Here is a 27,084-nt window from a genome sequence, read left to right as displayed (position 1 = left end):
CCAGATGTGCCATTTATATCTCAGTTGTCATTTTAAATCATCCCTGTCTTTTCAGGATAAGCATTTTTATATCTAATGTATAAGCATTTTGTTATACTAACAGTACATCTGTCCATCATAGAAGTCTATAAGCCAGACTAGCTGTTCTGACATCTCTCATTCATAGCACACAGAGAAATGAAGATCTTGCCATCCTACATACAAAGAAGTGGCAGCAGTATGGAGTATATTATGGACAAGAAATAACCATCATAACTTTGAATCCAGCATTCAGATAAGTTATGGTCTTGCTAAAAGCTGCAGACTGTACTTACTACTCATAATCATAAACAGCAATTAGCATTTATCAGAAATGATGACTCTGGGGTACACGGTTGTAGTTATGGGTCGTGACCAATGTAGGACTCCACCCATAATCTCCAAAATAAGTAGAGAATTTGTTTGCGGACTGCACTGCATATTGTGTACTCCCATCAGATCTACGGTCATCTACAGCCGGATGGGCATAGGTCAGCCACGATGAAGAGGAAGAGGGGTGACCCCCTCCCCTCTCCATAGCGATTCACAGCCCGCAACACAAGGAAAGATAGGACGGCACCGTATCTCTCCGTGCGGCCATTGCCAGTCTACAGGGGACATATGTACGGCTGCAAGCTTGTGGCCATACATCGACCCCCTAGGGTCGTGTAATAAGACCTCATGGCGGACACAAAGTTAAAACTGGGAGTGGAGTAACTATGCAACTTTTTATGGGACCTTATGGCTCTGCACAGTGTTGCACTAGAAGTTCTATGTTTATGCCGATTAAGTGGCGGAAATAGTCCTGTGAGACCTTATAGCAGTGAAAAGTCCTAAATGACCTCAATGCATAATAATAATAATAATAACCATAATAATCATCTTTATTTATAAAGCGCCATCAAATTCTGTAGCACTTTACAAATCATAGCATCTTTTTCAAGACTGTTTTACACCATAAAAACCTGAAATAACAATAAATAAATAAATCACATTCCTGTAAATTTAAAATCATATTTTTGGATATGTAAGTAGGAAAATCTTTCAAAAATCAACTGCATAAGCAAATATAAGGGACTTCTTTTTCTGTGCTTTATTGGCAACGGACATCAGTGATTTTCTGGTATTTTATATTTTATAAGTAGAACTGGTCACTGTAACCAATGAAATGATACAAGCATCAGAAGTTTTTATGCTTTAATTCAGTGAAGAAGAGCCTGAACAGTGTTGTGCTTTTGACCTGCCATTCTATCAAATGCTTATGGAGTCCACAAACACAGTGAAGCATGGTACTCATCTGTCTTCATCGGTTTCATTGACTCTGAAGGGAGCAGCAGGTCACATGCATTACCACCATTTTATTCACGGTGTTGGCAAGGAACATTGGGCTCAGACCCTGAGAGATCAAGGGGTGGGTCCACTTCTTCAAATTGAAATTAATTTTAAAAAGGAGTTGACATTATTATAAGTTACCCTTATCAAGGTCATCTCCCACAGCGCCAGGTCCTTCAGAACGGAATAATTCTGCAAACTGCACCACCTCTTTCTTATAGTCTTCAATCTGATCCTTTGTAATCTAGTAAAAAAATGAGTGAATAAGTGAAAATGAGCAGGTGTAAATACAAGTGTAATTACTTTCTTCATTTGACACATACCCATGCACCTGCTGATGTCAATCAGTACCCCAATAACAATGTCTAAACTTTTTTAGCCAACTTATGTGTACCGTTAACCTTCCTTAATAAACATTTCAGGCCAAATAATAGTGTCCCATACAGTGCCCACAAATCAATGAAAACAAGGTGTCAGTTATTTATTCACTCACAGTAGGTTTATAACCATTTATACTGCTTAAAGCATAAAGCCACTGTACACCATTGTAAACTGAGCCCTTTCACAGCATTAACGACATATCACTTCCTATTTCAACAAGTAATTGATATTGTTTGAAAAATGAAAAGTTATACAACTGTCCAATGTACTTTCTGTATCAGTTCTTTACAGTTTTCTAGATCTCTGCTTGCTGTCCTTCTAAAGAAAGCTTCATTGTTTATTTCCAGTGGACAGAAATCTGTCCATGGTCACACAGGTGCACGGCTCGTTATAACACACAGCTCTGATTACTCTCTATGATACTAACGAGCTGTGCACCTGTGTGACCATGGACAGATTCCTGTCCTGTGGAAGTAAACATAGAAGCTTTCTATGGGAGGACAACAATCAGAGATCTAGAAAACTGTAAGGAATTGATACAGAAAGTATATTGGAAAATTGTATTATTTTTCATCATACAAGCAATAACATTAATTTCCCGAATTGGGAATAGCCCTTTAAAGACCCCAATCCAGCTCTGGGTGGGAGGGCGAGGGGGGAGTAAAATACAAATGTTGTGCGTAAACCACATAAAATACAGTACATTTTATACAGGGACCAGTAAAGCATCATGTTCTAATAACAAAGTAGTGAACAATTGTTACTATATTACAATCTCTGGAATATTAATGATGTTTGAAGGGGTTGTAAAAAAGTATTTGTTTTAGGTGTACAAAAAAGTATTTGTTTGTTTACGCAATCATGTGTACTTTTATTATGTATATATTGCTTCATGGCAGTAAGTACGGTATGTACTTAGTAATATACGCCAAAATGCATACTGTACATAGTAGTAAAAATGGAATCTGTCAATTATTTACCTGGGTAAATTTCCTTTTAACTTTTCCAAGGCTGCAATCTACCCGTTTTGATTCCAGGAACAGATCTTCCCAAATATGTGTTATTTTGTCAGATAAAACTTTCTCCTCTTCATCAAACTAAAGATAAATTAATATACAGTATACACAAATATTACATTATTAATCATACAAACAAAACAATTAAACATGGTCTACGAAAAGAAACTATGCAATTATAGAAGACATGATACATGGAAAAAATATCACAGTGCTAGAAACATGATATGCAACGCTAGTACTTCGCTAAAATACATATATACATAAAAATGCAAAGATATACATCTGGGGTTACAATTATAAAGTATACAGTTCCGACTTACATACAAATTCAATTTAAGAACAAACCGACAGACCCTATCTTGTATGTAACCCGGGGTCTGCCTGCATATTAGAAATGTATAAAAGTACAATACATGCATCTGTGGTAAATTATCTTCTAATCCTTCCCATGTAACAGACAAGGGATGTCAAGGGAGCTGCCTTACAAGGTAGCTAAAAGAGGTGTGGTTTTAATTATCACATCCTGGAAAACTTATTTGCATATTTTCCCAGAATCCCTTAGTGGAGTGTCCATGACTAGAAGTCTCCACCGGCAGTCTCCGTAAGGAGAACTCTTACTTCCAGACCCAGGAAGAAATAATTAAAGGCTAAAATGGTCCATAGAGTTGTCACATTACATTATAACCGCTATGTGGGGGAGAGGAAGGAACCAGGAGTCACAGCAGCTTGGTCTCTACCCAGCAGCTCAGAGTGGACTTCAGCGGTCATAGACATGTTATATGTGGCAGATAATGAAGATCACAAATCACATAACAATAACAGTGTTGCTCCTTATAAACCCATTGCTGCAAGTTTTTTTTTGTAAAGATAAGTTACGCTTCAATTGATTTTTTTTATCATTATCATGAGCCCCAAAAGCCATCATATTTCGGCATGTACCTACCTCAATATTATACATGATCAGGGTTCTATATCTCTCTTGGATATCTCGATATTGCATTTCAACGACAAGAGACATATCTCTAATGTCTGCAATTGTTGCAAGAACAAACTTAAGATCTTCAAGAGTATCCGGTGTCCTCATTAGATTTACAGACAGTCCCTACAACATAGGATACGTTGAGAAGCTTTATAAAATTTATTCTGCTATTTTGTATAACAAACAGTATTAGTAAAATGGCCACAAGTCTCCATAAAGTATCAGTGAGGGGAAAAAAAAAAAAAAATCAATAAAAATATTTTCTGAACTCTAACAGTAAAATTAAGGTATGTTCAGAAGATAAGTCTCATGCACACTAACATGTAATGGGGCTATGTGCTAGCTGTTTTTTTGCTGCTAACACAAGGCTGCATTACTTTCTATGTGCTCATGCCCATGGCTGGTGCATGCACCGTGCATGGGAGAGCTTACTGCCCGTGCTGAAAATTAGGGGGGACCTAGTCCTAGCGCTGCTCATATGCTGATGTCAAACGGGCCGCAAACAAGGGATCACGTTCCCCTGCTTGCAACCTGCAAAGTGCACACATTTGTATGAAGATGTCCATTTACTGGATTTGCTATCTTGATTTGCAGAGGTTTTATTTTCTTTCCCTACTTAAGGCTGGCACATGGAAACGGACCTGTATGTTGATCCAGTCCCATGGACTGCACACATTGCACATGACAGGAGTGTTTGCATCATACAGAAATATGATACAAGGATTCCGGGCTCTGTGTGCCAGTTAAACTGTTGCGCCGGCACTATAAGAACTATTAAAGTGCAGGAGCTGCAGTTAAGCGAGCAGACAGGGAGTACAGAAATATGATGAGAACCCCATCCTGTGTAATCGGGGGCATAATTTGAGGGGGTGCAGAGGACTTTGTCGCAACCGTCCCAAGAGGCCTAGGTGTCACTTTCCTCTATGAGAAGACTAGTACTATAAACCATACATTATAGTCATGGGCCTGGCACAGACTTTCCACTGGGGCCTATAAGGTTCAAATTTCACCAATTTGTGTAATGTTCATTGAACGTCTGCTGGCCCAAGTCTGCTGCTAGAAGATAGCAATGCACACACAAGTACATTATTTGAAGGCTTACAAAGGAAGAATAAATTTGCACATACATCCAACTCATCCCTGAGATTGTACAGCTGTTCACGGGCAGACTCATTCAGAAGGTGTCCCAGGGAGTTCACCCAGGCTCTAGCATTTTCCTGCACAGTGTAGGCTAGTGGTCCCAGATACAGTCTAATACATTGTTCGTCTTTGGTTAAGGGTTGCTGCATAACCTCCAGCGCAAGGCGACTATAGAACTGCAACTTCTCATCATAGGTAACACAGGATGGCTTCCTGGCTGCAAACCTCTCTAGTACAATGACCTTATCCAGCTTCCATAATGGCCGGTATCTCTTCCACCTGTTCAGGTACTTTGTGAGAGATGTCAGTAGCTTATGCATGTTCTGGTTGATAATAAGAGCTTGTTCTGTAATCTGAGGACTCTGGTAAATGTCATTATAAAAACTGTAGATAATAGGTTCATCTTCCTCGGACTTCTGAGGGGGACAGAGGATACAGGTCCCATGCATCCAGCGTACAAAACTCTGCAAGCAGAACAAATTACGTTAGGAAAAACTCTATAAAACTCCATCAGTGACAGATCACTATGTAATGGTGGGCATACAGAAATATCTGACAATCAATGGACCATCTCCATGAATTCTCAGACAGGCTTGAGTGCTGTAGCTGTTATGTGCACTCTTAGTTATTTCTCTCTAAAATACTACTAGTGAACCTAAACGAAAAAATATTGTTTTTGATTTTTTAATTACTTTTTTGGGAGGAAATTCACATCCCAGAATTGGATCCAGCATGAAAGAGAAATAGAATTCTCTATTTCTTTGCTCCCAATTTTAATTCAATCCACTCTTTACTTTGGCTTAACAAACTTTTTTTTATAAAACATCCTTCCTTTAAAATCCACTTTTCTTGGATCAATTAATTGCATGTGATTGCTTCCAAAAACACACACCAATTACAGCTCCCCTTTAAAATATTCATGAGCACTGGTTAAATGAAAGTTGAGCTGTAATTAGTTGCCATGGGCAACTAAGCACATTCTTACTCTTAGGCAGCTTGATAAATCTGCCCCATTGTGATTGAAATTCCATTTTATTTTGGCTGGGTGTTCATGATGTAAAACACGCTTCCATTTCACTTTCTCCATTGAATTCTAGATTATATTTGTTTTGCAGTTCTACTTTTAACCATAGAATACTTTTTTAGTATGGTGTTACCTTTGTGGTTTCAAGACATCCCTTGTAGCACTGCACAATCAACTTAAATATTTCATTGAAATTGGGATGAAGAATTATTTCAGGAGCTGAGAGGATGGTTTCAACTTGAAAGAGAGGTACATTTCCAATAATAGCTCCATTAAAAGCCTGAAAATTCCTGTTGAAAATAAATACTTTGACATTCATCACTAAAAAAAAGGACCATATTTACCATAAGGCACTTGAGGTCTAAGTATAAAGGTCTAGAGTGTCCAGTTACGGAGGGGCATCGAATTTTGACTGCCAGTATACATTCAATGACCTGCTAAGATCCAAAGGAATCAAAGTTTCACTTACCTAATGACCATCTTCGTCAGTGTGGTGTACACTTTGTTTTCCCAGAATGCATAGTATTGGGCCATCTGAGGATTTTTCCCTGTGTTTGTGTTCACCACTAGTCCTTCTATTTTTGTTAATATAGACCCGAAGGCCGTATACTTTCTGACCATAATTTCAACATCTTTGGACCGTTCATTTTCAATGTATTCAAAGAATTCCTTGACACCTAGGGACATGGAAATTATAACATTATATTGGGTTTAAAAACTGCCATTGCAGGTAGAGGGAATTTAGGTTTATATGTCCTGAAGGGTTTGACGTTGGCTCGTAGGGCAATATTGACTCACTGGAGATCGAGTGATGCACCAACACCTCTGGAGTGGAAAGGGAGAATGGATTTACTGGCATCAGCTGATAGTTGGGAGAATGGATTGATAAAATCAGATTTAAAAAAGTTAAGGCAAGCTTGGGAAAATAGAAGGGTGCTAGGCTGAGTGTTTTTTGTTGTTGTTTATGTTTTGTTTTTCTCTCCGAGTTTTCCATGGGGTGGGAGGTAGGGAAATTAAATGCTTGATATTGATATATTGAACTATTTGTATTTCGAGTTTGGCTAATGTAATTAATATATATTGTCTATTGTATTGTCCATGTATTAATATTGTGTATTGATATTTTGTATTGAAATAAAAGGAAAAAAAATATAACAGTTGATTCATCAGATATACAGGCGGTCCCCTACTTAAGAACACTCGACTTACATACGACCCATAGTTACAAACGGACCTCTGGATATTAGTAATTTATTGTACTTTAGTCCTAGGCTACAATAATCAGCTGGAACAGTTATCAAATGTGTCTGTAATGAAGCTTTATTGTTAATATTGATTCTTATGACAACCCAACATTTTTAAAATCCAATTGTCACAGAGACCAAAAAAGTTATGGCTGGGATTACAATGATAAAATATACAGTTCCGACTTACATACAAACTCAACTTAAGAGCAAACCTACAGACCCTATCTTGTATGTAACCCGGGGACTGCCTGTACTGTGAAGGAAAAATTGAACATCACTACAGCATTTCACTGGTCCATCGCCCATCTCACATTTCTTCTGAGGCAAGACAATTGGGAAAATTTCTGAAGTAAAATGTGTAGCCAAAAATAGTTTTATATGCAGTTTACACATTTTACATAGTAACTAGGGCTGAAAACCACATACAGTTCAACCTATATTTCTAGAGTATTGATCCCTAGGAAGGAAACCCCCATAATGGGTCGAGTTTTGTCATCCATTGTGTAAAATGATGCAGTTTAGAATCTGTAAAGCGCTATGGAATTTGATGGTGATATATAAAGATTATTATTATTATTATGCAGTTTAATTTTTTAGAGTCTGACCTTTTGACAGTGTTAATAAAGAGAAATTATCTTCACACAGGAAGATTTTTTTTAATAACATCCAATTGAAGAAATGTTAACATATGGCAAATTAATTAAATTAAATGTAAAACCCCAGATGGGAATACCCCTTTAATGAGTGGGAGAGATACTGCTAGGCATTTCATTTGGGAGGGGAGGTTACTGGACATTTCATTAGGGAGGGGAGGTTGCTGGACATTTCATTAGGGAGGGGAGGCTGCCAAATATTTAATTAGTGAGGGGAGGCTGCTGCTGGACATTTCATTAGCGGGGGAGGCTGTGACCAATGCATCATAGGCTTATATGCAAGTAAGTAACTTTTGAGTTTTTTTGTGGTAAAGTTAGGTGCCTCAGCTTATAATTGGGTCGCCTTTTACTCGAGTACATATGGTATTAGGTTTCAAAGAAAAAATTCCTGTTCCTTAGATTTGGAATTTCATTCATAACATACCTGGAAGATCTGTAGATGTCTTACTGATAAACTTAAAAAGGTTTGCAGATTCCATAGCTGATAACTTGTTGTCAATGTCATTTGCATTCTTCTGGACTTTATGGACCAAGGATTCAAACTTTGAGACCGCCTGGCTACAACGGGTAATGAATTCACCAATACCTAGTGATATACAACATCAAGTTTTCTCTGTAAATACTGCAGATCGTTATATATAAACACACTGCACATAAGCACACTGCAAGAAATTGTGATTATTTTGCGATTATGCCAACTCCACCCCATGTGGGCATGGAAGGGGAGAGCGCTGGCGCTGTGGACTGGCACAAGGCGTTCTTGGCCCGTGCCTGCACACTTTCTGAAAGCCTGCAAACATTGAGCTATACAATACCTTCTTCCCTCTGCTCTGATTGGAGGTTGCACCATCCAATCCAGTGTCTCATATAATAAAGCAGCTCATTTCACATTGCATACAGCGCTGTGTAAACATTTCAGGATTAGTAACCTATTGTGAACAGTGAACATTGTTGAGATACCTTCTTTTCTTAGACTGTAAAACCAAATGTTCATCCACAAAACTTAACTCAACAAGGCAAAAAAATGGCAGTTATTACACTCTAAACAAATCTGATATATATGGCCCAATTAAAATAATATTAATTAGAGCAGAAGAGAATGGTTTTTAAATGTATTCACCTAAAGAGTTCCAATTCAATCTTCTATATCCAGATCTAAATACTTTCAAAAGCTCTCGTATGTGATTATCAAAAAGTTGGGTCTCAGCTTCATTTAGTGATCGTAATAGTTTTTCATAAGAAGCCAGAATTTGCTTCATATCATCGATATACCTAAATAAAAAAAAAGTTTATTGTTGGACATGGAAATGTGTGCTTTTGACAGAAATGAAAAAAACATTTAAAGAAAACTAATTTGTACATTTACATATTCCAGTTGAAAAATGAAGTGATGGCACTTGTCATGGAACCCTTTAAATCTATGTCAAAGAGTGAATACATTTGTAAATACTTTGCTTTACTAATCTGAAGATTTGATTTGTATATATTTTTCAGCTCATACTAAACACCTAATGCAGTTTTCATTATTCTAGAATATTCTTCAGAAGATTATTATCTCTACAAAGGCATTGTATGTTTTTGTGTGATAAATTTGAATGTTGAGAGCTTCCCTTTTCTCCCTTTTACTGAGACTCACGAGAAAACTGTTAATGAGTGTCAGATGACTGCGAGCCTTTAGCTCATGAATATACTGGACTCCTGAGTTCATAATGTTAAAGATCTGAAGTGGAAAAAAGTTAAACCACCTTAAGAATTTGTCTTCTTGCAGGGCTACATTCCTTGGCAATTCACCAACAGAAAAGCCTAACTGCTCCATGTATTTTGTTTCTGTAATAATTTCTTGCAGTTCTGGAGAAAAGTTTACAGCATAGTGCACAGTCTTATAATTGGTGTCAGCCTTAAGTTGGTCCACATCCTGCAAACAAAATGTGTAAAAGAGAGGTTACTATTTTAACACAATATAAGGAAATGATTGGTGGTGGGTACAGATTTTATAAAAAAAAAATGTAAGAAAGTTTTTCCATCAAAGGAGGAGGCCAAACTTCATCAGGGCCCACTGGTGGGTTTTTTCCAGACATACCGGTTGCCGCAGACCGACACTGGGTTTACACCTACTTATTATTAAACCTTACCTTATTAAAAGCAGAAAAAAAATCACACAGCAGTATTTTCACCCCATAATAGTAGCATAACAGAAGGTAAAATTTGTAACAAAGAGGTGAATGGAAACCATTGTTTTGTTTCCCTTACCTTCTACTGTAACAGAGAGTATATCGAAAACACAGCTGCAGATGTAAGATGACTCTTATGCTTTATAAGAATTTATGAATTATTTTTGTAAAGCACAGAGGTTTTTTTCCTTATTTCTTGATTTCAATTTTAAAAGGCCAGAGGTTTGCCATATAAAAGTATATTGTTCTATAGTTGATAACCCCATACTGATTCATATCCCTATGAGAGCTTTGTGCTTTATTGTGGGATGTATGTTTATGGTAGAAAGCACAAATCAGAGAAGTAACTTTATAGAGGGATCTTTCTGTACTAGATTCAAAAAGACCAAAAAAAGGTAATATTGTTATGCCACAAATATGCAAAAATTCACTTTTTTATGCCTTAATGGCCATCAAACATACACTAGTATATTAAGTATATCAATGGCAGATTAGACAGTATAGGATACACTTTCCTAATAAGACTGCTTATTAAGGGACCTTACAGATCCCTTCCTCAGATCTTGACTAATGAAAGGAATAGTATGGTCCTGAAATGCATCATCCTTTAAATGAATGATGTACCCTGAACAAGTAGGGTACTTTGTTGTTTATTGTGCTTTTCTAGTTGAAAGAAGACATCTTCCATGTAGAAAACCTGCAAACACTACAACCATATCTGTAGCGTATCTGGAAGTATTGATAATACACTGGTGGCATACATAACTTTGGTAATGGTTTTAATGGTGGCACAGTAAATGTATGCACCTCTGTAGCATTGTCTCCTTAGGGGCAATCAATGGGAACGCTGTAGTGGATTTTAAGGACCAGTTCATTTTATTTTATTTTTTGCATTTTCATTTTTCATTCCTTAAAAATCCATAACTTTTAACGTTTTCCCATCTGCAGAGCTGTATGAGGGGATATTTTCTGAGTAAAAAAATTGTACTGGAAAAAATTTGAATAGATGAAATTGTAGAAAAAAACCTATTTGCACTATTCTCTTGTTTACACTGTTTTATGGCTTTCACAGTCAAATGACAGTTCTCATGTATTCTTTGGGTTGGTACAATCACAGAGATACCAAATTTGTATATGTTTTCTTATGTTTTAATAGATTTAAAAAAATTAAAACCTTTTGTACAAAATAAAATGTTCTTCATTTTGACCTTCACTATTCTGACATTAATAACTTTTTTATACTTTGGTGCACTGAGATCTGTAAGGTGTCATTTTTTGCAGGACATGTTGTCTTTTCCCTTTTATCATTTTAGAGTTTGGACGACTTTTTAATTACTTTTTATTCAAAATTTTATTCAAAATTGGTGATTTGCCCACTATTTTCTGTTATATCTGACATGTTTATATTTTTATTTTTTTATATGCATTCCAGGAAAAGGAGGGTGATTATGAATGTGTACTGGTTTTTTTTTAATTTTATATTTTTTTAAGTTTTATTTACTACTTTTTTATAGGTCCCCTATAGTGTTTAAACGATAAGGGGTCTGATCACTCATGCAATATACTGCAATACAACTGTATTGCTATATAATGTGAATATACAGATCTTTTACTACAGCCTGTCTCTAGCAGGCTGCGATAGAGAGGGTTAATTGGCAGCAATAGGAGCCTCCCAAGGGGTCCCAGCCACCATGGCAACCAATCAGCAACCCCAGAAGATGCCGTTGGGGGTGCTGATAGGCAGTAATATGGTGGCGCCTAGTGAAGCTGCTGTTAATGTTAAATGATCGGCTTTGACCATGGCAACTGTCAGCACCGACTGAAGCAGTTAGTTAGCTCCAGGTATCTGCTTTATAATACAGCAGATATCTGACCTGTATGGAAAGGGAACAGCCTTTTCACCTTCTCATACATCAGCCCATAACGTATATTTCCAACGGGAAGTCCTTAAGTAGTTAAACAGGAAACTGTGGTTTCATTACTATTGTAGATACTGTAATGGCATCATCATAGGCATTGTGGTTGCAGTGAAAATTGAAGTGCTGTATTGGCATTATAATAGAAGGACAATAAGGGTGCTGCAAGCACATGCATATTCGTGGTACAGTTTAAATCTTACAGGGTCAATATATTACTGTGATTATAAAGGGGTCTTAAAAGGATGCTGACTCATAGAGAGAGCTGAAATTGTCCATCTAGTAAAAGTTTGATAGACTTACAACATATGGTATATAACATGCTGTGATCCCAGCCTAATGGACACACTACATACTCATCTGCTCCACTGGAACACCCACAGGCACTCAACTTTGAGAGATATCTTACCTTTTTCCCCTGCGTTGTGAATGCTTACACAATGTGCTCAACAAAAGACATTAACAGTATAAGCAATAGCATGCAGTCTATAATTTCAGATATATAAGTGCTACATATTTACCATTTCAGTAAAAGATACGTTAGTTTGGTTAATAAGACCTGGGACATGTATGTTGACAAGTAAACTTTTTTTCAACAGCGATGGCAGGAGCTGATCTGTGCTTTCCTTCCAAGTCTCATACTTCTGGTCCTCATATTCCTTCATTCTTCTGGCCACTTCCAGGTATTTCGCCTTTGCCTGGGTTAAAAAATAAATAAATAAATAAATAAAAGACATCCCATCGTCTGACTTTTCAAAAGTTAGTGTACACTCACCGGCCACTTTATTAGGTACACCTGTCCAACTGCTCGTTAACACTTAATTTCTAATCAGCCAATCACATGGCGGCAACTCAGTGCATTTAGGCATGTAGACATGGTCAAGACAATCTCCTGCAGTTCAAACCGAGCAGCAGTATGGGGAAGAAAGGTGATTTGAGGCCTTTGAACGTGGCATGGTTGTTGGTGCCAGAAGGGCTGGTCTGAGTATTTCAGAAACTGCTGATCTACTGGGATTTTCACGCACAACCATCTCTAGGGTTTACAGAGAATGGTCCGAAAAAGAAAAAACATCCAGTGAGCGGTAGTTCTGTGGGCAGAAATGCCTTGTTGATGCCAGAGGTCAGAGGAGAATGGGCAGACTGGTTCGAGCTGATAGAAAGGCAACATTGACTCAAATCGCCACCCGTTACAACCAAGGTAGGCAGAAGAGCATCTCTGAACGCACAGTACATCGAACTTTGAGGCAGATGGGCTACAGCAGCAGAAGACCACACCGGGTGCCACTCCTTTCAGCTAAGAACAGGAAACTGAGGCTACAATTTGCACAAGCTCATCGAAATTGGACAGTAGAAGATTGGAAAAACATTGCCTGGTCTGATGAGTCTCAATTTCTGCTGCAACATTCGTATGGTAGGGTCAGAATTTGGCGTCAACAACATGAAAGCATGAATCCATCCTGCCTTGTATCAACGGTTCAGGCTGGTGGTGGTGGTGTTATGGTGTGGGGAATATTTTCTTGGCACTCTTTGGGCCCCTTGGTACCAATTGAGCATCGTTGCAACGCCACAGGCTACCTGAGTATTGTTGCTGACCATGTCCATCCCTTTATTACCACAATGTACCCAACATCTGATGGCTACTTTCAGCAGGATAATGCGCCATGTCATAAAGCTGGAATCATCTCAGACTGGTTTCTTGAACATGACAATGAGGTCACTGGACTCAAATGGCCTCCACAGTCACCAGATCTCAATCCAATAGAGCATCTTTGGGATGTGGTGGAACGGGAGATTCGCATCATGGATGTGCAGCCGACAAATCTGCGGCAACTGTGTGATGCCATCATGTCAATATGGACCAAAATCTCTGAGGAATGCTTCCAGCACCTTGTTGAATCTATGCCACGAAGAATTGAGGCAGTTCTGAAGGCAAAAGGGGGTCCAACCCGTTACTAGCATGGTGTACCTAATAAAGTGGCCGGTGAGTGTATGTTATAGTTATGTGATGTCAACCAGCAGCAGAACTGTCCATACTGTTATTCCAAGCCTGCACTGATAGCACAAACAGCTAAATCTACGATATTGCCACATATCGGTGGGTTCTTTCATGGAATACAACAGGTTAAAAACTCACCATTTTCCCATGAGCACTTTCCAGCATCTCCTCCATTTCCAGAAAGCGAACAATGGTGTGTTTGATTCGGAGGAAAAGTGATCTTTCCCAATATATTGCCCCGGCCACTGGAGGTTGATTTTTATAGAGAGGAGGATTTTCCATGTTTTTTATGAAGAGTTTGTTTACTATATCCACCTAAAATGCAAAATAAACAAAAATATCCTTTGTCTCTGTCATGTAGACTCTTCATGATATCACATAAAGTGGAAAAACAAATGGAACAGTTGCATTTCGATAATTGTAAATAATTAATACTTTAAAACTTTTTCATTATGACTATGGGGATACCACTCAATAATGATGATGTTATACGTTGTATCCTCCTTACCTCTTTACAATACTGCTCTAGGATGGCATTAAATTTCATCATCATCTGCTTGTTGATGGCTTCTCGAGAGCGAATGTGCTTAAACTTCAATAGCATGTCAAAAGCAGCCTCAGCTGAGCGCAGAGTCTTAAAAGATTCATCAATAAAATTGATGGCTTCTCCTTCAATGGCCTGTTATATGTCATATGATAGAAAACATGTAACTTTCAGGTATTGCTATTGCCAAGTCTAAATCAACACATAATTTCCATTCATTTCATACCTGGACTTCATTTTTAAAGTCATCAATGACAAGTTTCCACTGCTGGACATATTTTATATTGAAGGGATCAAAAGACAGGTCTTCCATTGGTTTGATAAGACCATCAACTCTATGCAATACATCATCAATACGCTTAGGATCCCCAGTAACAGCTTTTAATTCTGGACCAAAAATGTTGTAAAATTCATCAAGAACCTATAAATTAGAAGAATGTGGGGTCATATTGTTATACAGTAAATATGTTTTAAGGAAATCTACTGGGAAAATCAAACATGATAAATCAGGGACACTTACCAGTAGATCCAGGCACTGTAACTGTGGTAATCTTCTTATATTTGTTATGCATGGCCTCCTTGCATCTAAAATCAACTTTTATAATTATTCTAATGAGCCTTGAGGGCTACCCTAGCCTCTCATTCATCTGACTTTACAGGTAATCTTCTTATATTTGTTATGCATGGCCTCCTTACATCTAAAATCAACTTTTATAATTATTCTAATGAGCCTGGAGGGATACCCTAGCCTCTCATTCATCTGGCTTTACAGGCTCTTACCCTGGCAATTACTGTGTTTCACCTGCTCCGCTGCTTCCTTAGCATTTCTTGCTCACTGCACATATGCTGGGGGAGTAGTGGGGAGGGCAAGACAGTGTAAGAGCCTGTAAAGCCAGAACAGAGAGGGGCTAGGGCAGTGGTGGCGAACCTATGGCACTGGTGCCAGAGGTGGCACTCGGAGCACTCTCTGTGGGCACCCAGGCCATCACCCCAGCACAGAGATTCCAGACAGGACTCACAACCTCCTCCTGCACTCCCTGGCCACCCAGGATGTGCTGTGATCAGGGCTATTTTAAAGCTAAACATAGTTAGCTGCCCAGGACTATAGGAGGAGCAAGGAAGTGCGGACAAGGCTGCGTTATTATTGGAGCTCCTACTCTGGGCCCCGCAGTTCTTCCTCTTCAGGGTACCATGGAAGGAAGCTACAATGATAATCTGAATTTCTCCTCTTTATTTCAACTGTATTAGTGTCCTCATGGTGCCAATACAATTAAAAACCATGACAAAACAGGTAGTAACATGTTACTGCTTAAATTGCCATGTCGGTACTTTCTATTTATACAAGTGGGTTTGATTGTAGTTTTGGCACTCTGCCTCAAAAAGGTTCGCCATCACTGGGCTAGGGTAAAAGTTGATTATAGTTGAAAGGAGGTCATGGATAACAAATTAAAAAATATTACGACAGTCACGGAGCCTGTATCTATGAGTAAGTGTCCCTGGTTTGTCATGGTTGATTTTGATTTTTGATTGACCGATTTTGGTCAAACGGTAAAATACATACATCCAATTGATCAAAAGGACAAAGAACATTTCCACTTCACTGCAGCTCCAGTGCTCCTTGATGGCAGTTGCTTACTTGGCTGTACCAGTTATATGACTGTCTACACACAACCACTGTAGCCAATTGGTGGTCTTGCATCTTTCAAATGCTGAGGAAAATGACTAGCTGTCATTCCTATCTTAAATTTAACGAAGACCAGTAAGGAGCACAGGAAAGTAGCACTAAAACACGGTCAGGGTTTAATTGGGCAAGTCATTTTTTTTATTATTTAGGCCTTTTTCCCAAATTTGTTTTTGTTGATCTAAGAAACCCTCATTAAGTCAATCAATCATGAGGCGTACCGCAATCCTAACAGTTTGTCAATCAAAAAAAGAAAAACAAATCAGAACCTGTAATATATCAAAGAGATCTTGACATATGGTGGCCAAATAATCTGTTTTCTCAAATAGACGTTTTCTATCAAATTCCCAGCGCTGGTCCCGTCCAGATGCTTCAATTTTAGCACGGATTTCAAAGTAGCAACTTTTCCACAACTCCATAGTCTTCTTTGCTTCCAGCGTTTTGTTTTTTGCTGCTTCTCTGTTCTCTCTGAAAAGCAATGAGGGATTATTCGATTCATAATAATTATTAATTGTGATGAGAGTTGGGTTTCGGTGAGAACTTAACATTTTAAAGCAATATTTAAAGAAACACTCCAGTCAAAGCTAATTCATTGAATAATGCATGGTGCAGGGCCTGAAGGGAGCAGCAATACTCGCTGTATTCCTAGAACTTTGTACAAGGTATAATTCAATGAATCAGCATTAACTGGAGTGTTCCTTTAACTAATAATATTTACTTATTGCCTACCGAAACAAGCTGTGAATATTTAGGACTCTGCAGACTCTTTCTGCAATTTCCCAGGCTATTCTTTCCATCAAAGGGACCATTCTTTCATCTTTATTGTAATGACGGGAAATAATCCACACCATTCTCAAAGCATTCATCATTGGAGGAACTGTATCCAACACTACATTAAAACCTGTGCCATGTGTCAGATTCTATAGGAGAAAGAAACAAAATAAATAAAGATCCTGATCCATAATGCATCATACTAGGTACTGTACTGTACTAAATAGTGCATATAGAATACTGACCTTCAAATGACGTTCAAGAGTGGTCAGGAATCGGACATTATCAGCAGCTTCTACCTGGTACTTTGCAAGCTCGGTTACTGTAAGATCTAGGTTTTGTACCAAACCTGGATCAGTTATAGAAAGAACATTTAGGACCTTCTTTACTGTAGGAAGCTTCAGCTGTTCACTAAGTGCACTTAAGGTAGCATTGCGTTCACGCCAGTAGTCTATTTCAGCCAGTGGAGCCTTTCCCTGAAAAATAAGACATTTAGAAAATGTAAAAACAACAAAAAAATATATAATAATAATTACAATAACGTGACATTGTTTCTGAGAAAACAAAACAAACAAAATATCTTTAAACAGAGATTTTAGTGGTAGCATGTATACCTGCGGTTTCTTTTGCAGCAGTTCTTCCAGAGCCGCGGACACTTGTGTTTGCCAATTCATCACGCATTGCTCAAGTTTCTCTACAGCTATTTTATCGGATGCCACTATTTTAGGTTCAACATCAAGATTCACATCTGGCATTTCTAATTTAATTTCTCCTGCAAAAGAAAACAATGATTTACAATATTGTAAATTTTGTGAATATTTTTACAATGCAACATTTTAGGCCTCTTTCACATGAATGTATGAAAACAGTGTGATTTCATACAGGTAGCATACGGCCACATTCATTTAAATGGGCAATACAGCCATCCTTTTAAATGGCGGTATTGTCCACGTACTGTACCGTTCCAATAAGCGACATGCAAAATATGTCCTATTTTCTCCAGAATTTTCGTTCCCATATGCCCCATAGAAGCTTATAGGAATGATTAAAATACATGTTGCATACATGTTGTATATGGTTGTGCACAGTAAGCTGTCGTATATACGTGCAGTATCCAGGGAGAATTTAGGTCTATTCCGTCAGCCAGCCAATTGTCAGCCAGTCCACCATTTTTTAAATGGATATGGTGCGAATACAGTGTATTATATGTGCACATATGAGTGAAAAACGCCAGGTACATACAGATTCATACATCACAGAAATACTGGACTGGTGAAATCATATGTTTGTGTGAAAGGGCCTGACAATATTGTAAAATCCAATATTTAGTACACATTGTAAATTGTAATTGTAATATGGTAATATCTTTGCTGATGAAAGGACCCTGCTTCTTAAATTATTTCCTCTTATTAGAGGGGTGGATATCACCACATATTCCAACAATGATTCAGATTATATGGAGATGGAAAGAAGATTTGGAAGGGTGGAAAAAGTGTTTTATGATTATTTAAGATTAGTACCAGTTAAGCTGCAGTTTGTATGCATTAGAGAAAATAATAAAGTAATGTATATACTCGAGTATAAGCGGACCCGATTATAAGCCGAGACCCCTAATTTTACCACCAAAAACTGGGAAAACCTATTGACTCGAGTACAAGTCGAGGGTGGGAAATGCATTGGTCACAGCCTCCCCAGTATATAGCCAGCCTGCCCACAGTAGTAGCCAGCCAGCCCCGTGCAGTATACAGCCAGCCCCGTGCAGTATACAGCCAGCCCCGTGCAGTATACAGCCAGCCCCGTGCAGTATACAGCCAGCCCCGTGCAGTATACAGCCAGCCCCGTGCAGTATACAGCCAGCCCCGTGCAGTATACAGCCAGCCCAGCCAGCCCCCTGCAGTATACAGCTAGCCCCCTGTAGTATACAGCCAGCCCAGCCAGCCCCCTGCAGTATACAGCTAGCCCCCTGTAGTATACAGCCAGCCCAGCCAGCCCCCTGCAGTATACAGCCAGCCCAGCCAGCCCCCTGCAGTATACAGCTAGCCCCCTGTAGTATACAGCCAGCCCAGCCCTTAAAAAAAAAAAAAAAAACTTCTATCTCCCCTGCGGCTCCTCTTCGGTCTTCTGTAACAGCCGGCAGAGACGTGGCCATGCGCTCTACCGGCAGCCGCATACTATGACTTGGCCGCTGCTGACATCATAGTATGCGCCGGCCAGCAGATAACATGGGTGCGTCTATATCGGCTGTTACAGAAGATCGAAGACAGAAAAGGAATGTGCTGAAAAACTCGGCTTATACACTAGTATATACAGTATGTTTAAATACATATGTATACAAAGTGTATCACTCGCATTACAGCTCTGTATGTAAACGTTTTACGTACACATTTTGTCTTAAATTTACCTTCAAGTTGCTGTATTGTTTGCTGAATGTGGTTCAAGAATTTTTGCATATTCATGAGAAATTCATCCCGAATTAATTGTACACTTCGTAGTTCCACATTAGTTTCTTCCAGATTTAAGGAATCTTCAGAACCTTTTTGCTGATTTTGATCCTCTTGATGGGCGTTATCCTTACTTTTGTGCTCATTGAAAGACAACAGAGGCATAAAAACCTAAACCGAAAATAAATGAGTTACATGCCAATGGATAACCAACTGGGGATAGTATAATGCCCCCCATCCTATGGTGGCACTGTAGATACATCAAACATTATTATAGCTTATAACTGCAAGTTATAATAACAGTTATATCTAACAAAGTGATGTAAAATACCTGTGAGAACATTTGCTTTAGCATCAGAAGGCAATGTCCATTTAGGAATCCATACTCCAAAAACATTGGCATGACATCATTTGCTTCCTGAAGATCGTTGGGCTCTGAAATTGTTTCTACACAAAGAGGCATTTCATTAAGAGTCAATGGACAGTTTTTTTGTATTTCAGAAATGAATAGAATAGGTGAGGATAGTGAACTCTATAATATACTGTATTAAGTAAAGCACTTTCTCTGCAGTTTCTTTTTTCCTGCATTGAGAAGTGCATCTGAAAGCATTCGGAGATCCCTCCACTTCAGAGAGATAGTGATTAGCCCTATCCATTACACCCATTCATATTTCCAGTGGGTCCCAGGGCAAAATTCCCCCCCCCCCCCCCCCCAGTATGCTAAAAACATTGAACACCATCCACCAGTAGCCGTAATAAATGTCCCCCCCCCTCACCAGTAGCCATTATTAATGTCCCTTATATGTTCTTATTTTGAAATGTGACAGCTCCGGGCCCCTCTGATCCAGCGCATGGACCAGATGCAGAACAGTCCGTGCGCTGTAACAGGAAGGCCCGCAGCTGTCACAATTTAAAACATCTGCCCGCTGTGCTGCGCCGAGTTATCAGCGCAGCGCAGGGGTCAGGTGCGTGCCTCTGACTGGCAATGGGACCGGTCTCAGTCGTGACCCCTGTGGCCTCGATCGTTACGCCCCTGCATATTTCCCTTGACAATTCAGCTGTATGAGTTGATTACCGGTAGTCACTGGATAATCTTAAAGCGTAAACATCATTTGAGATCATTTTTAATATTGTGTGTGGGGAGATGTGGTGAACATTTTTCTGATATACTTCATTAACAAATTCTGCTTAGTTGAAAAAAAAATAAATCAAAATACTGCCTCCCATATAGATGAGTATTCCAGCCTGTACAGTGTGTGTCTATCCCCATAGCGCAATAAGACGTACCCTTACGTCTTACTGCGCATGGGGGAGTATGAAGAGGGCTCACGGGCTGAGCCCTCTTCATACTCCCCGGGCATTTGCTTCATAATGAAGCAAACGCCCGTCGCTAACACCCGCGATCGGTGCTTGCAGAGCCGGCGGCACGTGTTAAAGAGCCGGCGGCACGTGGGCGCTGCCATCTTGGCTCCGATCGTCACTCCCCAGCGATCCGTTGCCATGACAGCCTGGGATCACACAAAGATCCGAGGCTGTCATGATCGAGGCTATCTATTACAATGTGCGATCTGCACATTGTAATAGATGGTATGCAAAATCCCCATATATTGCCATACTGTAGTATGGCAGTATATGGTAGGATCAATCAGACAACCTAGGGTTAAAGTACCCTAGGGAGTCTGAAAAATAGTAAAAAAAAAAAAAAGTAATTATATTAAAAAAACATAATAATTCAAATCACCCCCCTTTCCCTAGAACTGATATAAATATAAATAAACCGTAAAAATCATAAACACATTAGGTATCGCCGTGTCCGAAAATGCCCGATCTATCAAAGTATAATAACCGTTTTTCACTGCGTTTAACCCCGTAGCGGAAAATAGCGCCCGAAGTCGCAAATGGCATTTTTTTGCCATTTTGAAAAATAGAAAAAATTCTATAAAAAGTGATCAAAAGGTCGCACAGTCCTAAAAATAGAAGCATTGAAAACGTCATCAGAAGTCGCAAAAAATGACACCGCTCACAGCTCCATACACCAAAGTATGAAAAAGTTATTAGCGCAAGAACACGGCAAAATGAAGAATTTTTTTTCTGTACAGGAGGTTTTAATTTTTGTAAATGTATGAAAACATTATAAAACCTATACAAATTTAGTATCCTCGTGATCGTACCGACCCAATGAATGAAATAGACCTGTCATTTGGGGCGCACAGTGAAAGCTGTAAAAACCAAGCCCACAAGAAATGGCGCAAATGTGTTTTTTCATCATTTTCACTGCATTTAGAATTTTTTTCCCGCTTCCCAGTACACGGCATGGAATATTTAATACCATCACTACGAAGAGCAATTTGTTACGCAGAAAATAAGCCATCACATAGCTCTGTACACGGAAAAATAAAAAAGTTATAGATTTTTGAAGGTGGGGAGTGAAAAATAAAAACGCAAAAACGAAAAAGGGCCTGGTCCTTAAGGGGCTATGGAGGCTGCATGAGCTCACATCTAATCTCCCTATGCGTGTTTAAATAGCGCTGGCAGTGATGATTAACCCCCTTGATGTCAGCCTGATGTTTGAATTTAGTGCTCATAGCATACTGCAGCCATGGAGAGTGTAGAAAGGGTTAACACTAACTCACAGCTGTGTGTGGGAGAGGAGAGAGAGAGACCCATCTTCACTCTGGAAGACAATCGACCATAGCAATGTAGAAGTAACATTGTATCTAAGGAGAACTTCGCAGTCTGTTTCTTTACAAGCCAAGAAGAATTTCTTACTGAAGAACAGTATATTAGAAAAATGTTCAAAAGACTCCCCCACACACAATATCAAAAATCATCTGAAATTACGGTTACCCTTTACGATTAAGTATTTAGACACTTTTTCAAGTTCCATTATCTCTCAGCTGTGAAAGGGGTATGGGACACAAGGCTGATTTACATAAACTGCTTAAAGGCAACCTACCACCACGATTCTACCTATAAAGGTAGAACGGGTGGTAGGGGGATGTATGGGACGTGAGGCTAGCCCTTTTTAGAGCTAATCCTCACGTCCCGGCTATCTCTTAGAAAACTTTGTAGCGCTGATATGTAAATTTTCTTAAGAGGCTACTGGGGCGTGAAGTAGCCGGACATGAGGCTACACGTTGCGGCTACTCCACTTCCCAGTAGCCTATTTTTCCTCCTACCATTTCATCTTCGGCGCGCAGCTACGAGTAGCCGGCGTTCTGCGCATACGCAGTAGCTCCGGCCTCGGAGCTATGGTGATGCAGCCGCAGGCCTGTATCCTGCGCGTGCGCAGAACACCGGGGGCGCGGACGAGGCGTGGAGTAGCCGCGACGTGTAGCCTCATGTCCGACTACTTCCCGCCCCAGTAGCCGCATAACAAAATTTACATATCAGCGCTAAAAGGTTTTCTAAAACATAGCCGGGACGTGAGGATTAGCTCTAAAAAGGGCTAATCCTCACGTCCCATTCATCCACCCGTTCTACCTTTATAGGTAGAATCGTGGTGGTAGGTTCCCTTTAATTGAAGTAAATTACAGAGTTTGCCATTATCATCTGCACTAGTGATTTATACAATTGTGTTGAAAGTTTAGTTCTGCTTTAAAAGGAATCTGTCAGTCAAATTAATTAATACATTGTCCCTCTCCATGCCTGTAAACTTAAACATTCAGTTCCTAAAGTAATAGGCAAATGACCTAAAGTGAGTCTGATCAGCATCTTCCCTAAAGCGGGGTCTGGCTAATTCATATCTTTCATGTGCAGGAACCCCTTCCTGATTGACTTGATTGCCCATATGATTATGTGACATGCAGAGCTATGCAGCTACTACTACAATACATTGGGAGGTTTGCTGTAAATCCGTATATTAACATATACACATATGTAAAACATAGTAATACTATACCTTGGGTATTACGCAGAAAATACAAGGCATTAGAGTCAGCAAATTCTTGTGGGATGCAGTTGAAAGATACATGTAGAACTGTGCGATTGACTTTCTTTTTGATTGTTTTCTAGAATGAAAAACTTAATATTTAATATATTATGGCTGTGGCAGAACAGTGGTTTATAAAAGCAGTCATTCTAAAATAGCAGAAAGCTTTACACTTATACTTAAAGGGAACCTATTAAGCACCTCTAGCCCCCCAAACCGAAGGTCCTGCCCCACTTACTGGGGTAAGTCGCTCTGCATGATGATATTGAAGAGAGTCAATGGCTCCCGTTCATTTCACTTTATGATCCGCAATACAACAGCTGAGGAGAAGATATTTACTTAATTACATTGCTGTTAACATCTGCATTTACAAAATGCAATGTTAATGTATGTGAGTTAACACATGCATTTTGTTAACAACATGTTTACACATGTATCAACATCCAGTTAACGGTTGCACTTTGTAAATGTTAACAGCAATGCAGTTAGGCACTATGTCAATCAAATTACAAAGCCAATATCATCATGCAGAACAACTCACTACAGAAATTGTGGCAGGACCTTGGGTTAAGGGGGGGGGGGGGGGATGTGACTGACCGGTTCCCTTTAAGACTTTGCTTAAAGCATTTCCAAAAACAAGAGATACAAAAAATAAAAGTCTTAGGTACTGTACATTAGAGACTGGAACATTATTATCTCTAAGGGTAGAAAGTGTTCAGCCTTACGGTGAGTTTAGTGGGAACAACAGCATTTTCATCTGCTCCCTCTTCGTTTGATTCTGGACTACTTTCTGTCCCGGAGGGGATATAGGCCTCCGCTTTTCTGTCCGTGTCTATGTGCAGACTTGCGCTGTCTGACGTCTCTTTCACTAAATTCAAAGAGCAATTTCTTATCATTAATTTATTGGTTAATAGGGGCAATAAAATACAATGTAACACATATAGGAAAAGAAGAGGAAAGGAGAACTGAATATAAATGTTATAATCTTGTTCCACAGTATTTTCAGTACTTTCTCACCCTGCACAGAACCGCAGTTAAAAAAAATGTTTTATTTTTTCTTACTGCCACTAAATGGACGTAGGGACATGGTGTCAGCAGATTTGATTTCTTCAGTTCCATTGCTGATTGTAGGGATGTCATCTCCTTCATGTAGAGCCAAAGTTTGTGTTTCTAATTCTTCAGGTTCTAGAAAAACACAAAATAGAGGATATAACATTAAATGATTAATAGGTTATTACAGGATGGTGATCACAAACACAATTTTATTTGTGATTGGCTAAATTCATGCAAATATAAGATAAATATAATAATAAGCCCATCTTTTCCTTGTGCTATCCCCAGCACATGGAGAACACAGAAATGAATTTGTCCTACACATATCTGTGTTTAACCACCCTGTGTGTGTACGGACTGCCCAAGCCGAAATACTCAGAGTGGTTCCTATTACTGTCCATGTTTGCGGCTCGGGTACGATTTTCTACTAAAATCAGTGCGTGAGCTGACCTCACACTGATGACACTCGAGGCTGCAACCAACGGACCACAGAGCCATTGTTTGTGGCCCGTGAAATGTCATTAAAAGGAACCTGTCATCGGGTTTTGACCCATCACCCCATGACATGTTCCTATAGCTTCCAAAAATATTAAGTATTTATTTGTTATGTAGTTTCCTACACTTTAAGACTAGATTTGTCAATGGAAAGACAGAAATGTGAAGCAATATATGTGCCCAGAAGTGCCAGGGAGGGAACTAGGGGAGGGCAGCAGCAAATCAGTTTGTCTTCATCTGGGTACTTAAAGGGGTGACCAGAAAGGACCGCTTTCTTTAAATAAACAGCGCCACACCTGACTATGGGTGGTGTGTGGTATTGCACGTCAGCTAAATCCATCTCTATACAGCTGAGCTGCAATACACGCACCAACCATAGTCAGGTGTGACGAAGTTTTTCAACCCCTTTCCACACTATAGTACAGCATTATAATCTACCAAGCAGACTGGTATAATAGTAATAGAGCTACAAGTCTCACCCACTGCGATCTCCACCTGCAGCTCGTCCTGCCTGGTGCTCCTGAAGAACAGCAGTGCTGAGGCGCCCTCCTCCTCCGAGCTCTCATTCAGAAAGCGCAGCAGCTTCACCTCGTTTTCTCCATCATTGCGGTTCAGCAGCTCCTCGAAGCAGTCGTGGTCGGCCAGGCCGAAGCCGCAGTACACTCGCTCCCGGATCCATTCCAGGCGCGGATCGTCCAGGGCCATGTCCTCCGCTCTGCGCTGCCTTCAGTTTGTGGTGTGTAGCTATAGCAACGCGACGCTGCCGGCTCCATCTACACAGAGCACGTAGGAGAGGCGCGTACAGACTGCAGTGCCAGTGTTCGGGCGCCCCCTGCTGGAGCGGAGCGGATAACAGGGGGAGCTGCTGGTAGGTGGGCACAATAGGGGTAAGATGGGGAGCTTCTTAGGGGCAAAATAAGAGGGGGGTTGCTGAGGGTCAGCTGCTGGGGGGGGGGGGGTCACAATATGAGGGGAAGCTGCTGGGTGGCACAATAGGAGGACGCTTTAATATGAGGGAACACAATATCAGAGGAGATACAATGTGGGAGTTGAGAGGACACAATGTGATGGGGACCCCTTACTCTCCTACACAAGTTGGGAGGTATGTAGCTGTATTATTACACTATACAATAATCTGTATTTGTATAGTATACAGGCGGGCCCCTACTTAACGACACCTGACTTTCAGACAAAGCCTAGTTACTAACAGACCCCTGGATTTTGGACATTTACTGTACTTTCGCCTTAGGCTACAAAGATCAGCTATAACAATTATCACAGGTGTCTGTAATGAAGCTTTATTGTTAATCCTGGTTCTTATGACAATCCAACATTTTTATAATCCAATTGTCACAGTGACCAAAAAATTTTTGTCTGGGGTTACAATTATAAAATATACAGTTCCGACTTACATACAAATTCAAATTAAGAACAAACCTACAGAACCTATCCTATACGTAACCTGGGGACTGCCTGTAATACACCAGTACATACACAATATGCTGCAATAACAATGTTTTGCAATACATTGCATGAGTAATTGGAACCTCTAGGGTTCAAATCTTGTAGAAGTTTGAACTAAAAATAATTTTGCTTCATATTTTTTTTAAAAAAAGGTTCAAAACACATCCCTTTCAAAAGAATGCAAATTCAAACAGTAATAATCATGAAAATGTTTGGTATCCCTATGACCAAGCAAGCATACCCATTGAAAGCCACAAAAAGAAAAGAAAAACATCTAGATGTCTAAATTACTCCCACCCTTAAACGTTGGAATAAAATGTGATGAAAAGGCTGTAGAGGTACCAAAATAGTTTCAATAAAATGTTAGCTCGTCACACAAAAAGCGTAGGACTTACACTGCATCCTTAAGTGCATCTGCATCTCTTAAGTGCACAAACTGGATTATACCAGAACATAGCATTACCAAATATGCTATATTCATCATCTTCATTGTCATCACTTACCTGTTCTCACCATCACTCATTTCTCTCATCCTCAGGTATGTATGCTTAATTCGGCACCATTATTATTGTTAGGTGTGAATGCATATCTAATTCCATGCTGCTTTGACTCCTCTGTCTCTCCACACTCTTGTTAAGGCTGCATTCACACTACCGCAAGGGGGACGTATATATGGCCAATATAAGTCCCCATAGATGGCAATGGGCGACCGGCGCCCTACGGGAGCTGCACTGTACCGCTCCGTACCCAGTGAAAAAATAGGACATGTCCTATTTTTTCAGGGCATATGGCGCCATGCACCATGTATCCCTATGGAGAGGGGCGGGG

The 27,084-nt window shown here is 39.6% G+C and overlaps 1 protein-coding gene across 1 annotated transcript in view; it reads right to left on the bottom strand.

Annotated features, from left to right (window-relative positions):
- Positions 1 to 25,570, bottom strand: part of DNAH10 (dynein axonemal heavy chain 10) — a 74,433-nt gene extending 48,863 nt beyond the window's left edge. Inside the window, exons 1-23 of the mRNA XM_072144322.1 lie at positions 25,272 to 25,570; positions 24,307 to 24,429; positions 23,970 to 24,112; positions 23,215 to 23,323; positions 19,645 to 19,760; positions 19,274 to 19,484; positions 17,487 to 17,644; positions 17,118 to 17,348; positions 16,831 to 17,021; positions 16,371 to 16,569; positions 14,647 to 14,841; positions 14,385 to 14,555; positions 14,015 to 14,191; positions 12,402 to 12,578; positions 9,539 to 9,708; positions 8,914 to 9,065; positions 8,218 to 8,379; positions 6,363 to 6,570; positions 6,027 to 6,183; positions 4,857 to 5,333; positions 3,694 to 3,852; positions 2,712 to 2,828; positions 1,492 to 1,594 (exon numbers count right to left, since the gene is read on the bottom strand). Coding sequence (XP_072000423.1) covers positions 1,492 to 1,594; positions 2,712 to 2,828; positions 3,694 to 3,852; positions 4,857 to 5,333; positions 6,027 to 6,183; positions 6,363 to 6,570; positions 8,218 to 8,379; positions 8,914 to 9,065; positions 9,539 to 9,708; positions 12,402 to 12,578; positions 14,015 to 14,191; positions 14,385 to 14,555; positions 14,647 to 14,841; positions 16,371 to 16,569; positions 16,831 to 17,021; positions 17,118 to 17,348; positions 17,487 to 17,644; positions 19,274 to 19,484; positions 19,645 to 19,760; positions 23,215 to 23,323; positions 23,970 to 24,112; positions 24,307 to 24,429; positions 25,272 to 25,497 — 4,132 coding nt within the window. The 5' untranslated portion in view covers positions 25,498 to 25,570. The remainder of the gene's footprint in view (positions 1 to 1,491; positions 1,595 to 2,711; positions 2,829 to 3,693; positions 3,853 to 4,856; positions 5,334 to 6,026; positions 6,184 to 6,362; positions 6,571 to 8,217; positions 8,380 to 8,913; positions 9,066 to 9,538; positions 9,709 to 12,401; positions 12,579 to 14,014; positions 14,192 to 14,384; positions 14,556 to 14,646; positions 14,842 to 16,370; positions 16,570 to 16,830; positions 17,022 to 17,117; positions 17,349 to 17,486; positions 17,645 to 19,273; positions 19,485 to 19,644; positions 19,761 to 23,214; positions 23,324 to 23,969; positions 24,113 to 24,306; positions 24,430 to 25,271) is intronic.
- Between the last annotated feature and the right edge of the window lie 1,514 nt (positions 25,571 to 27,084).

Source organism: Engystomops pustulosus, chromosome 1 (assembly GCF_040894005.1).
Source record: "Engystomops pustulosus chromosome 1, aEngPut4.maternal, whole genome shotgun sequence".
NCBI lineage: Eukaryota > Metazoa > Chordata > Amphibia > Anura > Leptodactylidae > Engystomops > Engystomops pustulosus.
Note: the sequence above shows the minus strand (reverse complement) of the source record. Positions and strands in the feature narration are given on the sequence as shown.